The sequence below is a fragment of the Cornus florida genome, unplaced genomic scaffold, assembly GCF_030987335.1.
Source record: "Cornus florida cultivar Cherokee Brave unplaced genomic scaffold, ASM3098733v1 CherokeeBrave_3.0.0_Hap2_Chr01, whole genome shotgun sequence".
In the NCBI taxonomy this organism is placed as follows: domain Eukaryota; kingdom Viridiplantae; phylum Streptophyta; class Magnoliopsida; order Cornales; family Cornaceae; genus Cornus; species Cornus florida.
Window position 1 is genome coordinate 29,728,974 of NW_026775571.1, and position 16,892 is coordinate 29,745,865.

General features: G+C 33.8%; 1 protein-coding gene across 1 annotated transcript; it reads right to left on the reverse strand.

The window, feature by feature from the left end:
- Positions 1 to 27: 27 nt before the first annotated feature.
- Positions 28 to 14,187, reverse strand: LOC132294215 (protein pleiotropic regulatory locus 1). The gene is made up of 17 exons (XM_059791983.1): positions 13,898 to 14,187; positions 13,581 to 13,605; positions 13,183 to 13,297; positions 9,994 to 10,075; positions 9,524 to 9,586; positions 8,071 to 8,155; positions 6,794 to 6,886; positions 4,585 to 4,648; positions 4,383 to 4,468; positions 4,189 to 4,290; positions 3,964 to 4,047; positions 2,811 to 2,871; positions 2,628 to 2,694; positions 2,425 to 2,502; positions 1,264 to 1,328; positions 530 to 607; positions 28 to 440 (listed from the first exon to the last, which is right to left on the reverse strand). Exons 1-17 carry the CDS (start codon positions 14,029 to 14,031, stop codon positions 268 to 270), a joined length of 1,455 nt encoding a protein of 484 aa, XP_059647966.1. The 5' UTR covers positions 14,032 to 14,187; the 3' UTR covers positions 28 to 267.
- Positions 14,188 to 16,892: the final 2,705 nt, after the last annotated feature.

Consider the following 16,892-nt stretch of genomic DNA (forward strand, 5'->3'; position numbering starts at 1 on the left):
TCCATATTTAAGGAGAAGAGCCAAGTTAAAAAAAAAAAAAAAAAGTGTTATAAAATTTGTCATTTTAGATAATTAACTTCCAGTTACATATCACAAAGCTTTTCTAGATCATTTTATCGCAACTCACTTTTCTAATTCATTTTTTTGCAAAAATACCCACATTTAGAAAATTAGCATTAAGTTAAAACATATCACAAAGCTATTCATGAAGCTGCTTCTTCATAGAAGGGAAACTGCTTTACGGGGAACACTTTGATCAGCATACGACTAAAACCGCCTAATATCTTTAGGCGGCTTGAAGTTGACTGGATGAGTTTCTGGGGTGGCATTTTCGTCCTCTTTCCACATCTTGATGGTCTTATCGGCTTCACAAGTGATAAGTCTTGTACCGGTAACATCATAGGAGACCGCATATATGCCAGCTTCACTATCGAGCGAGCCTGAAAACATACACCCGACGTTCATGATTTTCCTTTCAACACAAACATCAAAACCCAATAAATGGAATAAAGGTACACAAGATACACACCCGGCTGTACAATTGTTTGGGATTGCTGGAAATTGTGACCGCTCTTCCAATCCCAGAACCAGAGACTCCCATTGTCACCTTCAACAACAAGAAAAATAAATAAGAGGTTTCACAATTATTCACATAAACCCTGTTTATAAGGTGAATGTGCAATGGGGGCTCTACCACTAAACCCGTGCACAACTAGCAAAATACCAAACCCCATCCAAACGAGAAAAAAGGGGAAAAAACAACCAAACCTAACAGAGGAAAAATAAAGATAAAGTTGATACAACCATCTTTATCTGAGCTAAGCTCCAAGCTGAATTGAAGTATCAAACTTGTGACATCATCTATATTACATGGACTCTTCAAAAGTAGTGAAGTACCGTGTCGGACGCATTGCTCCGACATGGGTATGGGATATGTGTCCAACACTTTTGGTTGGACATGCATTTAAAAAGCATATCCAATCACTCAATTATATTATATTATTACTTTGAAATGAGTTAAATGCCTATATTGAACATTATATAAGATAAAAACATTACTTTACTCTAAAAAATAAAAAAATATAATTAATAAAATGAATATTTAGTCTTGTCCGTGTGTACTTCTGTTTGGAGATTTGACACGCCCGACACATGGATACATACCCGTATTCGACACACGAACCCGAGTCCATGTAACAAAGGACATCCATTCACATGTGATCAATCAAATTTAGTCTCAACCAAAATGGACTACATTCTCACCTGCTGTAGCCAGTACACCCTCTTCATTGACTGCCATCGTGTTGATGATTGTTTTCTGCTGAGAGCTGCATGAGGAAACCCCGACAATTCAAGTATCAGCGTAAATTATCAGACTAGACAAACAACTAAAAATAATAATAGCGAGGAACTTAAAGAATATAAAACAAGGGTGCTTTCACTTCCACGAATGAGTACATTGTTTTACATTAGCACATTCATGCACAGCAGTTAGTAGCAAAATAAGGAGCCATCCCTACTGTCAAATATATTAGAGGCATGGGTTCAATGATTAAAATCATAAAATGCCTTCACTCTAAATCAGTCCGAGTATTTTGGCTTTATTTGGCACTGATTTAGAGTAATTAAAATCTTAAACTGTTTTGGTTGACAATGGTGTCATGGAATATCCGGGGGTGCTCAATAATCAGGACTAAAGGAAGGTGGTAAAACTAGCTATCAGATATTGTAATGCGCATGGTGTGTGTATACAGGAGTCTAAATCGGCGGAAGTGTCGTCAAGTCTTGTTAGGAATATTTGTCCTTATTTAAAGAAGAAAAATAATAATAAAATAAGTTATAAAGAACAAAAATAATCCGGAAACAGTAAAGATATAGGCTACGCACAATAAGCAAACTGACGTAGTATGTTATTAACTTGATCCCCCCACTCATTTTGTGGAACCACCCCTTGATCCAAAAGCTTTGAGCGCATCTTGTACCATTAAGACCAGCATGTCATTTCTTCCTTGACAGGCTTTCAACCACACATGTATCCTCCCACATTACTATCACCTTCTACTCATTTGAGATGAAATTTTTGCAATTTTTAGGAGATGAACCAAGTCAATCACCATTTCCTAGTTTTGCTTTTATTTTCATACATATTGACAAGTTTGACCATATTTACCTCAATGTTGTTACCAACCTAACTGAAAGTACAAAACTTTTGGTTTTCACTTGCAAGGGATTCCTTTTTCTTTATTCCCTATTGTGAATTTGAGTATGTGATCCCAATCCATATTCATATGCACTGTGTCTAAGTCAGTCATCTATCATAGTCTTATTCGTCATGAAAAGCAAAAAAGGCTATGGTTCAAATATATTAAAGAAGCGCAGACTGTAGATGTAGCATTCCCCAACAAGAATTACTGAGAAACTCACAGCATGTTGTGCACAAATTCTCCTTTTGGAAGGTTGAATTTTTTTATGTTGTCAGCTGACGCAGAAGCAAAACAATTCCTGCAACATCACAAGATAAAATTAATTTCAAGATGGAAGAAGAGTTAAATATTAATGGGACTAATTGAAAATTCACCATACTCCATTCTTTTACAAAGAACAGAATACAAAAGGCAAGTAAATACTCCTTAGGATGCTGAGCCATTGCTCGCACAGATTTCTTATGGTGTGTGAGTGTTGCCATTGTTTTACCTGACAGACATGACAATTGATATCATTAAAAGCGAAAGCGAAATGCACAAAGTACTATGGAAACAAAACAATAATAATAATAATAATAATAATAAAATAATCAAGAAATTAATTACCATATCTAAGATCCCAGAATTTTATAGTAGTGTCATGGGAACCAGTGACGACTTGTGGATCCTGGAAACAGAGTTCTACAATTAGCTTTGATATGATGCTAAAAAACATAAAGAGGAATGAGAAGATAGATGAATTGTATGAGCTAAATAACAATATTTGTTTTTTTTGTTTTTTTTTTTCTGGATCAAACAAAATAAGAAGATTATTATTAATTTATATTTGTCATGTCAGACACCTCACACGTGTTGGAGATCAAACACGCTTTCCTTAGTTATAGTGCATTTTGAATTTTGGATGTTATAAAACCGTGTGTCCATGTTGATAAAAGAGAATAATCCAAGCCCTTTCCTCGATTCAATAAAAAAGTAAAACATTATTTTAAGTATAGAGAAGAATTAATTTTTCCAAGGATGTGTAAGTTTCATGAAGCAACAAAGCTACTTGCAATCCCAATGGTTTTTCCAAACAAGACTCATTTGAAGTTTTTAAGCCTTAACCACACCCCTACTTTTAGATTCCACGCTGGCACTTCCATCACCATGTTATGGTGGGTAGTAGCCACACTTAAAAGCAATCTTCATCAGAATGTTTCTTAGGAAATAACATTGCATATTTTAATTTTTAAACTACCCGGTTATTGATTTTGTTTGTTTGTTTATAGTTTTTATAGTAAGAAGCTTCTCATAATTCAAGTTGTAGGCAATTTCATTTCAGAAATAACGTATGGACATATTGGAGGGGAAAAAAACAATGAGTAATAACCATGAAACCATTTTTGCTTAATCTCATAGTACATAGAAGGGGGAAAATATTTAATGCCCATGGGCCCACAGTAGTCCCAATCATTATTTCTCCCTACTCAGCACCTCAAGAAACCTTAATCCCATCTTCTTGGGACAGTTAAATGGGCCTGCCTTCTCCTTTTTACTCTATGTACAGTAGATCCATATCAGAATTAAACTTAAGATAATCCCCAAGAGGAAATTCCTAATAACATGTTCATTAAATGAGAACATAAATATTAAGTTGCTAAACTCATTGGCAGTACTGTCCTTACTCTGCAGACAACCGTGTAGAAAAAAAGAAAAGATACTAAGTAAAGCATAGTATGAGTTAAACATCATTTATCACATTGCCTAAAAGAATGCTTACCGTAGGCCGAGTGAAAACTGAGCAAACTGTGTTGTCATGCCCGGAGAGTGCATGAATTTGCATCTTGCTACGGATATCCCAGACCTGAAAAGTGCAGTTTTATTAAGATCATCCTTCTATGCTAAAGTCAGCAAAATATAGAACACACTCTAACAAGTAGCTTGAAAGACTAAAAGAGTAAAAAATACAGGATGTGTTTTCTCTTTACGATGACAAATTTCATACCCGGCAGACAGAATCACGACCTCCAGTAAGAAGAATGTCGATAGTGGGATGAAGAGCCAAGCAATAAACACCACTTAAATGACCATGATACGAACGAATAACCTAAAAGAACAAAAACAAAGAAAAATAAGAAAACTTATATGTTCAAACACAATTTTTACACTAAAACAGCTTTCAAGCAGTCATTTACCAACCTTATTTTGTTCAAGGTCCCAGCATTTCACTTGTTTGTCATCACCAGCAGAGAACATATATGTGTGTTTGTTGCTAACAGCAAGCCCTGTAAAGAAAAACATATAATTTTACCATTCTAATGCCTGAAGTACACAGTCACTTTCTACAACATGATTAGCCAACGGTATAAATTACAACACCAATAACTAAAAAGAAATATACCTCGTACTTGTTCGATGTGCCCAGTTAGTGTGAGCTTTAGCTGTCCACTACCTACGTCCCATATCTTGTCAACCACAAAAGAAGGAAAAAAAATTCTTCAGTAGCTGGTCCAGAAAAACCTCAATCTATTTTAGAAATTGTTGATGGGTTCTATAAATGGTTCCTATGGCATGGAAGAAAATATAAATCATACATTAACATATTTATACTGATCAAGATCATCAGGTTTTTTAAAGGGGAAAAAAAGATTTAAAATTATTACTAATCCACCAAAATAATAAATAAATAAAAATTGAAGGCACTATATCAATCTACAGTTCATTGAAGAACATAGTTGTAAACTGTAAGTTTTAGGTATAAAGTATTGTTAGAGATCATAAGATCAAGGGCATTTCAACCTTGGTTTACTATCTTCTTACCTGTTGTGCCCCTCACTCTCTTAACCAATGTATTTAGTTAAGATAGTATCCAAGTTGGTTAAGACATACAAACTTAGGATAGAATAACTTTTTACATTCGAACTGAGTATCACTTGTGCCTAAACATCAAAAAAATAGTTCCACAATGTATTTTCCCCTCTTTTGAGTGCTTTTCAATGAATCTTAACTTATCAAAAATAAATATATTCTTGAAAGAATTTTGCGCTTGAAGTTAGTCTTCTACATGGTTGACTCTGTAGGTGTGAGGATGCTATCTTACTGATGAATACTCACCTTATGATCCAATTATCAAGTTTTTGTGTCATTATTTGTTAACAGCTTCCACTAAGATTTTCATTTTTTTTTCCCTCTCCAATCATTTACCAAAATGTTCCATTAAAAGTTTCCTATTTTCAACTATGTAATTTCACTTCTTTGGCAAGGTCTTCTAATGATCATATCAATATCATCACATGCAGATTAAATTCTCTCAACATGAGGTTCAGCACCGATATTTACTGCCATAAGTTATGGCACAATCATGAAATTTAGAAGTCAATTTTAACAAAACTATTTGGTTCCAATTCATTTTTTGAACTACTTCTTGTCAGTTCATCTTATTCTTAGATTTATTTCTTTTCCGTTTGACCTTTTTAGTGTCTTCTACATGGCGGGCTAACTTAACTCAACTAGACTCAACTGTGCCTCGTCCCAATTATTAGGGGTTGGGATGGTTGGTTGTGTGAATCCTCTTTCATCATTCTGCTTTGTCCAAAGGCTGTCAATTTGTTAAAGCAACATGCTGTCGTGTTTTTCACCTTTATTTAATTACATTATTATTATTATTATTATTGAGAAGTAATTTAACCACATTAAGTTTGGTCTTTCCTGCTTCCTTAGCAGTTCAACATAGACCATCTCACTTTCCTTGCCAATGTATTGAATATTGATTCATCTTTGTTGCACATGGCTACACCATCTTAATCAGTTTTCCTTCATTTCATCTCCAATTGGTGCTGCTGCTATTAGACTCTTTCTCAACATCCCCATTTCGGAAATACTTGAGTTTATGAAGATACAGTAATGCCCAACATTGTGTCCCAGTTAAACGGTCTTACAAGTACTTTATAATATTCCTTTCAAATTCATAAGTATATATCATACACATAAATCACAATAGTCAAGCCTGGGTGGGAAAACTTTTCACTCTTTCGTATCCCTTGACCTTCAATCATCACTAACCATTAATGACTCTGGATATGTGACACTCAAAGTCACTATTTCTTTCAAAACCTCACTAGACTATAATTTCTCTCCAAACTTTTAATTACCATACCCCTGGTTTGATTTCATCAATTAAACTGACCAATATACACTACTGAACCTCATCGTGAATGTGTCATGATATGTAATTAGAATAACTAATCCTCCTTATTTTTCGAAGATATCAACTCCAAATTTTTTTCTCCTCCAACTCAATTCAGGCTCCAGAATAAAATATAATTTGTCTAAATAGTGATAGAGAATTTGTAACTATGGTTGTAATTCCTAATTAGCAGGCTCATTGCAGTTTTGCTGTCTTGTCACTGTTTTCAGGGAAGAATCCGCCACACTTCAGATAACTTGAATACTTGCAAATCTTTAATCTCCACATAACAGTGCAGTGCTTCACAATTTGCTAAATTTTATTATCAAAAGCTCATAAATATATTACAAAACCATAAGATCAACTCAATGGGAGAGATAAATCTTAAGCAGTCATCTGCAGAAACAAGCTTGAAACTTCTTACCTTGATTGTTCGATCTGCAGAACCTGTGCAAAACCATTCATTACTTGGATCGAACGCTATAGATCTCACCCATCCCAGATGGCCACTAATAACCTACACAAGTTTGACATTAATAATGTTAGAAAACATATAAAGTTGGTAATCAAGATTGAAAACAGAAACACATGCAGCTCAATTAGTAAATGGTAAAGCAGATAAGTCATCAACAAGAGATTTAGTTTCCAGGAGGTTTCATCACAAATATACAAACACAAGATGGAAGAACCAACAGGGTCACAGAAAAATTCAGAGTTGTGCGTAGGTCACAAACAAATTCAGAGTAGTGCATACATGTATGCACTATGTAATTATATTTGCTATATCGTTAGGGCCTGCTTGGTTGGTCACTTTAAAAACAGTTCTCAAGAACTCAGAAATTAGAAAACTGTTTTCGGGTAAACTATGAAAGACAGTTCTCTGAAATCAGAAAATTTTATAACTGATCAGAAAACAGATTTCAGAAAACTACGCAGAGTTTTTGTACAGATTTCTGATTTTCAGTTCTCTGAAAATAGTAAACTGTTTTATGAGTGACAAACCAAGTAGGCCCTTAGTTATTTCACCATGGATGTATCTGATAGAGCACGAATCCCTCAATATAGCTCTTATATACCTTTGTCAAAAATACAACTGGTTAATATGATGCAAGAATAGCTAATATATTCTCTGTTCAGAAGAGTATGAAAAAAGATAAGTTAAAAGACATTATCCTATCCAATAGAGAAACCAATACTCCCTCCTTCCAAATTTGTTGATTTATATTTTCCTTGTTTGAATACCCCAATATAGATGTTCAATTTGAAAAGCCAATATATGAAATGTTATAAATCTACAAAATTATCCTTTTCGAATTGGAGGGTCAGCTTTGATTAATCGTGCTTTCTATTTGAGTTTGAATGTAATAAATGCTCATCTTAAACAGTTGGAAAAAAAATTTGGAATAAAGGGAGCAACTATCAATAAATATATAATGGCAAGTCCTTACGTCACATAAGCCAGTTATAACTAAGTTCTAATGAAATATTATTACTGAAGCCTCTCATTGTTGCTAGTGTAAATCAGTATATGTTCATATATAATATGAGTCAATCTCAGCATTGATTTTTCCTGACTGGTAAAACAACATATATTTGTAGTTGGATAAACAATGACAAGAACTCCAATATATATATATATATATATATATCCACCACCAACTTCCCATCCACTGCAATGAGGGAAAAGGAAAAGGTTCTTACCCTGTAGTTTTTCCACGGGGCATGCCATACAGGGCGCGGCCATCTGCTTGGAATTCTTTCCATAAGGGCAGAAGTTGAGAGATTCCTGGAAGTAACAAAAAGGATTTAAACTTTTAACCAGACCTAGCCATTTTTTCAAGAATTGGGATCCATAAGCAAATATAGAATAAACATATGGTCAATCCAAAAAATCAGAGAGTAAAGAATGTATCACTAAACTTCATTTTGTAATGGCAACCACTTATTAGATCAGAGAAAATTATATATTTATTTTTCAAATAGCAAGTAATAAGGTGCAGCTATGCATAATGCATTTCGGCATGTCAATTTGAAAGAAAAGGAACATGTAAACAAAACAACAAAAATTGAATATGTATTTAATACTTCAATTATATAAGACACTTTTTTTCTTTTTTCCTAGGTGCCATCTATCACCCAAAGCAACAATTTATCAATTTTTTTTTTTTTTTTTGACAAGTACGTGTATAAAAAAGTGTTCAAAAGGGGAACGCATCCCTCAAAAGCTACACAAGGCCACCAAATAGGGCCTCTAAACTGTCAAAGAGTCAAGATATCAACAATCTCCATCATGGAGTTGCAATTTCTCCCTAGAACCCAACAAAAAAGAGCACTAATAATGGAGAATTTCAGCATTCCAATAGGAGTCTCCTTTCCTTCAAAAGATATACTATTTCTTTCTTGCCATAGACACCACCAAATGCACAAAGGCGTTACCCTTCAATAATCACGGGCTTGGGCCCCCACTCTACAACCTCTCCAAGCCTCCAACAAGCCTCTGGAGGACCTGGGCATAATCCACTAGACCCCAAACAGATCCAATAATAATCCCCAGCAGTATAACGGACACAATTTTATGAATCTATCAATATTCTGTGTTTCTATCTTATAATATAAAAAAACACATTACTTATCCAAAAAAAAAAAAAAAAATACAATAAGTTACATGGACATAAACTTTGAACTAAATTTATATCTCCATTCTTCTTCTCTAAGAAGGTCCAACTATTTTAAACCCTAACTGTTAAGCTTTTCCTTACAATTATAAATATAATTTATACTACAAATGCTACATTTTATTATCCAATACGTGACAAACATATATTGCGGAGTATCTAAAATGTATCTAATATGTGGTTTAATAGAAAGTTCTCTTTCTGAATAATGAGTACACTTAGAATATGCAAGTTCCAGATTGAATTATGGATACATTTAGGAAGTGCTAGACACATATCCATGGCCACTGAGGATGAGGTATACTAGTATCCAATAGGTATACAACTCCTTTATAGAGGTATCTGTGTTTCATAAAAGTAAACTAATATTCCATAAGGCATGAAATTAATGCATGATAACGAAAGGAAGCAAGTTTCTCACATCAAGCATTTACTATAAGGACAACAGAAAAAGAAAAGAAAGGAGAAAAGCCTAAGACCTTTCAGATGAACCAGGAGTAGAAACAACAGCAGTGTTCTTGCCTGAAAAACCAACATCAGTTCTGCCAAAAATAAGCAACAGTCAGCCCAACAGCAAAAGTTGTTTGTATTAATGGAATGATAACAAGCATGCAAAACAAATAGAAATAAGAGTTCTGCATGTCTAAGCTCAATATCTTGAATAGTCATAAACTTTATTTTCTTTTTAGTAATAGGCAATAGCCACACTGTCGGGGTTATAGCATAAATCTCCCCATGGAAGGTAAATAAGGGTCAGCTAAGATAAAAGATCGTTTTGGATGATTAACATCTAAAAGTAGCCAAAATGCTGGGAAGCAAATTCAAAAAGTTGGACATAGAGGGCATGAGTGAAGTATCAATGAGTAAGGAGGGAACGCAGGAAATCAACAGAACCAGAAATATATTCGCATAACCCTCTAAAACAACATAAATAAGTATGCATACGTACAATCCCTTTGATTGCAGAGACGGACCAACAACTAAATCATTTTGGTCCCTTCCCTTTTGCGAATCTCTAGAGTTGTCCGCACCTGTACATAAAATCCAGATCTAAGTCAACAGATTTAGAAACTTGAATGTAAACCTCTTTAGCATTTTATAATGTCAAAATTTAAAAAGACAGGATGCAACTCGTCTTCTAACTTTCAATTCCATATCATACGAAAAGCAAAGGAAAATTTATATATTGACGAGGCTGATCAATGAGTAAAGAAATAAAAATAACCCTTTTTAACCCCACATCTAGTTATTATAGTGGAACAATCTGATTAAACCACCAAAAATGTTAAATTTTAAGAAATTCTATTGAAATTTTTTTTTTAAGTGTTTACTGTAAATGTGAATTGCTAAAAGTTGAAACAGCAACAATAATATGCTAGAGAACTACATACTGGAACACATTTTCATACCTCATAATCAATATATGCCCACTGTACAAAAGCTAATATAGGATGCTATGTCTCAAAGGTTCCCATGTTTCAGGTGACACTGGATTGCTTACTAATTACTAAAAATGACTTGCCTTTTCCAAAATTTCATTTATAAAGTGGCACAAATGTATCCCCATCTTACTGTTGTACTATTTTGAAACTAAAACCAGCAAAATTCAATATCAAACTAATTGCACCTCAATGACTGGTTGAGCTTCAATGTTAAAAAGAACCAGCCTCCCTATATGTGTTTGCATTTTTTGTTAAAAGAACCAGCCTCCCAATTTCCTCCAACCCCTCTAACATGCCGTGGCAGAACTATATATAGTTTGGACACCCCAGCGCCCCCCACCACCCCCACCCCCCGCGCACGGCCGCACTACCCCTGAAAACCCCAAAACGAAGGGCAAAAAACTGGAAGTTTTTACAAAAGAATTTGTGCCCATATAGTTTCATAATATTTCAACGGGAAAATGATATTCAGGCCTACTAGTTAGGCCTATTTGTCAAAGTGAAACAATTCAGGCCATCAATGGCCATAACTGAATTGGCCTTAATTGTTTCACTTTGACAAATAGGCCCAACTAGTTGGCCTGAATATCATGATCTATTAGAACATGTGTGTAGTTTCATTTGTATTGTTTCAATTGCATTCTCTCTCATATCTTTTTCCTATTACATGCTAATTCACTACTATTTTTAACTTTTTTAAATCATTTTTAATAACCTCATCCCATGTTATTTTTGGCCTCTCTCTCCGTCTCTCCCTCTATTGCAAGTAGTTTTCCTCATTTGACCAGTGCGTTACTAGGTCTTCGATATACATGTCCAAATCATCTAAGCCTACTCTCTCGAATATTCCCATCGATGGGTGCTACACCTAGTTTTCCTCTCACACTCTCATTAGCGACTGTATCTCTTCTAGTCACTCCACTCATTTATCTTAACATTCTCATTTCCGCTACATGAAGCCATTGTTCTTGTTTCTTTTTTAGGGCACAACACTCCGCTCCATACAACATAGTTGGTCTAATAATAGTCCTATCGAATTTTCCTTTTAGCCTATGTGTTATTCCTTTATCACATAAAATTCCACTAGGTTGCCTCCATTTTGTCCAACCTGGACCAATTCTACTAGTTACATCCCTATCTATCTCTCCATCCTTTTCTATTATCGATCCTAGATAACGAAAGCAGTTGTTTTGAGAAATCCTTTGGTTTTGACTTTGGTTAACTTCATATAAAAACCTAAATCTACACCCATTCAACTTCTTTGAACCCAAAACCAAAAATCTAGTATCGAGGTGATCTAATAGTAGTAAAAGTTTTTTAAGACCTTAGTTAATTATCAGAAAACAAAAATAATGATATTCAGGCCTACTAGTTAGGCCTATTTGTCAAAGTGAAACAATTCAGGCCATCAATGGCCATAATTGAATTAGCCTTAATTGTTTCACTTTGACAAATAGGCCCAACTAGTTGACCTAAATATCATGATCTATTAGAACGTGTGTATAGTTTCATTTGTATTGTTTCACATGCATTCTCTCTCAAATCTTTTCTATTACATGCTAATTCACTACTATTTTTAACTTTTTAAAATCATTTTTAATAACCTCATCCCATGTTATTTTTGGCCTCCCTCTCCGTCTCTCCCTCTATTGCAACTAGTTTTTCTCATTTGACCAGTGCGTTACTAGGTCTCCGATATACATGTCCAAATCATCTAAGCCTACTCTCTCGAATATTCCCATCGAAGGGTGCTACACCTAGTTTTCCTCTCACACTCTCATTAGTGACCGTTCCTCTTCCAGTCACTCCAATCATTTATCTTAACATTCTCATTTCCGCTACATGAAGCCTCCACGCGGCATTGCTCCGTCAGGCTTTCGCCCATTGCGGAAAATTCCCCCGTTGTTCTTGTTTCTTTTTTAGGGCACAACACTCCGCTCCATACAACATAGTTGGTCTCATAATAGTCCTATAGAATTTTCCTTTTAGCCTATGTGTTATTCCTTTATCACATAAAATTCCACTAGGTTGCCTCCATTTTGTCCAACTTGGACCAATTCTACTAGTTACATCACTATCTATCTCTCCATCCTTTTCTATTCTCCATCCTTTTCTAGTATCGATCCTAGATAACGAAAGCAGTTGTTTTGAGAAATCCTTTGGTTTTGACTTTGGTTAACTTCATATAAAAACCTAAATCTACACCCATTCAACTTCTTTGAACCCAAAACCAAAAATCTAGTATCGAGGTGATCTAATAATAGTAAAAGTTTTTTAAGACCTTAGTTAATTATTAAAAAACAAAAATTTGAAAACCTTAATTAACCATAAAGCAATGTCTCAACTTGATAAAGATTTTTTTTTTTTTTTAAATAACAGAATATTCATTCCCTAATTCTCCCACCAATCCTTTTAAAATCTATTTTCATGTCCGGTGCCAGTACTGCATATGCAGGGTGATAGGAGGAAACATTGGAGACGGAAAACCTTCGACATTATTTTGTACAGACTAGAATGTGGCTGCTCTCAAACTCGAGCCGACATTATCATGCTTGTCAGGCCTGGGCCTTTACCACTGTACCAAGCAATGTCTCCTAAAATAAATCTCTTCTATCACCCAAGAAAATTTCCTTTACCTTTTTCCCTTTTTGGACTACAGATAGTTTACTGCTAATAACAATAATAATTTTAGGAACCTGGAAGGGCAAGAGCATTGGATGGAGTTTGCTGAGATTGATCTTGTGCAGCTGACTTCGCTTGGGCAGGAAGCTGGGTCTCTGTGGTTTTTATCCCTCCATACTCCATATTGAGCTTCAACATTAAAATTTTATTCCCGTTATAAAAGACACAAACATACAAAAGCCAAAGAACAAATACTATATGGTTTGACGAACTAAATACTATTATTGGAAAAAAATAAATAAATAAATAAATTTCAAAAGTTTCATCACCAAACTTGTCTAATTAATATACCCAACTTATAAAATCTTGCTCCAGATAAAGATAATAATAATTTCACAAACAATCTAAGCTGTCACAAATATTCTAAAAACCAAAAATGCATAAATTGATGAATTAATTTATGATCACTAACCTTATGGCTCATGCGTATCTTCTTACTGCACCCAAAAATAAAAATAAAATAAAAAAACGTCCATTCAGTAAATAATGTTGAATGCATCAGGAATTGAAGTAAGAAAGACGCTACAATCGAATTAGGAATATCAAACTATTATTAATTACAATTAACACCAAAATTAGGGTTAAGAAAGGAAGACGGGGAGGGAATAATTTTCAATAACCTCCTCTCTACAAGCATATATGCATATATGCGTAATACAAAATATATAGAGAGAGATATATAGATAGATAAACAGAAAAAGAGAGATAGATCGATGGTTGTTACAACACCTCTCAGAGTCAGGTGGGGCTAAGTGGCCATGGAGAGGAGAGAAGAGATCGAGAGCTCGCTTTAGGGATTTGAAACTGAGCTTCTTCAGAGATTGTGGCTCCACTGGTTCCATCTCCATTGTTGCCCCTGGCATCTTCTCTCTCTACTTCTCTAAATCGAAGACTCCTATTCCCACTGCCACTACAATGTTATAGCGAAAGAAACAAAAGAGAGAAACGAAGCACCAAAGAGGGTTTTGCAAGTTTCTGCGAACACTCGCTTTGTTTGGAATGAATTATTTTAGGATTTGGAAAAGAACCTAAAATGAAATTCTATTTATATGTTTGGAATAAATTGAATTTAAAATGAAATTTTGAATAAAAATAATATAATATTATTTTTGTCTTTGTTTAAATAATAAATAAAATATTTATTTTATTGTAAAATATACTCTAAAATTAAATTAAGAAGGCAAAACAAAAAATATATATATATATATAGAGAAGATTGGAGTAATTCTGTATTATAGATTTTTCAAATACAAGAATGCAAAAGTGGTAATTGGAGTATGTCTTTTGGTTATAAAATTAGTATTTTATATTTTTTAAGTATAAGAATACAAAAATGTGGTAAAATTGATATCTTACTCAAAATTTCATAACTTTAACGCAATTTAAGATATTGAAGTATACCAAAAAAATAAAAAAAAATGAATATGCTTACAGAGAAAAACATATAGATATGCACATTAAAACAATGGTATTATTATATAAAGATCGAGGACAAAAAAGATTAAAATATGATAGTAGATATTTAATAGAACAGGGCTTAATAAGACTTGGAAGGTTAATTAAAGAAATATATAATTAATAAATATTTATCCAATTAAATCCTAACCTTTTAAACTGAATTTAAGACAAAATTAAAAAGATATTTAAAATTTTATAATTATCAAATCTCATTTGTAATTATGTGGTTGCAAGGCATTACGTCCAGGCTATGTAATAATTTTTGTACCGTTCTGGTCACCATTAATGAATTATAACAGATAACCCCATATATTTATAAAATATATCCAACTCAAAGACTCCTACTCCCACTCCTGCTGTTTTGAGAGAGACGAGAGAGAAACGAAGAACCAAAGAGGGTTTTGCAAGTTTCTCGAACACTAATCAATTATTTTAGGATTTGAAAAAAGATTCTAAATTGAAATAGGAATTGAAATTAAAATGAAATTTTATTTATATGTTTGGAACAAATTGGATTTAAAATGAAATTTTAAATAAAAATAATATAATACCATTTTTGCCTTTGTTTAAATAATAAATGAAATATTTATTTTATTGTAAATTATACTCCAAAGTTACATTAAGAAGACAAATAGGAAAGAGTGGCGTTGTCACAAAGGAACAAGTGGAGGCAACTGCCCCACTGAACTTTTAATTTTTTTAAATTTTATATGGAAAGTTTTTTATATTTGTATTATTGCCCCCTCAAAAATTTGATAGTACACACATAATAATATATATATATAACCAAAAGCCCATTTACAGGAATATAATCGTGACACAATTGTAAATATATATAGGGTTAAGTGCAAAAAAAACTCTACAATATATCAAATGTGCAATTACCCCCTATTGTTCGTAAAACTCCCCTAATGTTTTTAATTTGTGCAAATAAAGACAAATCATAATTTTGATGCTTAAAGTACTAAATTAATCTCACTTTATCATTTTAAAAAAAATAAATAAATAAATAAAAAATAAATAAAAGCTAAATGCCAAAATTATCCTTAAAGTTATAACCTAACAATATTTTACTTATTCATGTATTCCTTACACCTAAGGCCAAGCACACCCAAACCTATAGGTACCACCAAACACGCCCAAATTAAAGCCTTAGACACCATCCACTACGCTCCCCCTCAGTCGCTGTCATGAACGATCTTAGGGTCAGTTTGGTAGAGTAGAAAAGGGAGGAAAGGGAAGGGAAGGTGATGGAGGGGGATTAAAAATGTGTGTTTGGCAAAAATTGTTGGAAGGAAAGGGAAGTGAAGGGAAGGGTTTGGAGGGTTAGCTTGTGCCTTCAACAGTAGATTTCTTAACCTCCCAAAAATGGGAGGAAATGAAGGGAAAGGGAAGGAGAGGCTTGATGGGTGATTTCAGATGCCAATTTTACCCTCAAGATTGCAGAGAGAGAGAGAGACCGCCGGTGATTGAAGCTTGGAACGGCGACCCGAACTGGAACAGCAGCCATGGAAACTGAAAGATATGGGTTTTGGATTTTCTGAACAATCTGAAATGATACATCGATACGGGTTTGAACTTTTGATTCTTGCAAACAAATAGATAAACTGGAAATATATGGGTTTTGAATTTCTGATTCTTGTAGAGAGAGAGAGAGAGAGAGAGAGGCCAAGTTCAGTGTTGAGAAGGAGTTGCAGAGATGGAGCGAGATTGGGGAGGCTTTGCCCTATTTTTTTATTTTTCTTTTCTTATGGCCTCAAGTTAAAGACTTTATATATATATATATATATATATAATAGAGATGGAGGATTAGGGAGGCTGAAATGATTTGCCCTAATTTTTATTTATTTATTTATTTATTATTATTTTTTTTGGCAAGCACATGAAACTATATATATATATATATATATATATATATATATATATATAAAGGGGTATAATAGTTCATATGTTAAAATAATTCCTTTCCATTTCTTTTCTTTTCTTTTTCCAAACATAATTATTGTCCTACCTTTTCTTTTCCTTCATTAATGGAGGTTTAAAATTATCCTTCTTTTTCCTTCCCTTCCCTTTCCCTCATAACTAACCTCATAACTAATGTTATCCTTCCCCTTCAAACCCACCGTACCAAACAAAGCCTTAGACTGTCATTCTCTATTCAATCCCTCTCTGAAAACATGAACGAGACGATCTTCACTCTCTTCCTCTCACTGAAACTCACTCTCTAGTCTTGGACTAACAATCATCTCTGTTGCTCTAATAAGGT

Coding starts and splice junctions, on each gene's coding strand:
- LOC132294215 (XM_059791983.1), bottom strand. CDS start 14,031: ATGCCAGGGGCAACAATGGAGATGGAACCAGTGGAGCCACAATCTCTG. Junction 10,076..13,182: donor CAATGCTCTTGCCCTTCCAG/GTTCCTAAAATT, acceptor TTTTATGTACAG/GTGCGGACAACTCTAGAGAT. Junction 4,469..4,584: donor GCACATCGAACAAGTACGAG/GTATATTTCTTT, acceptor TTTTCTTTACAG/GGCTTGCTGTTAGCAACAAA.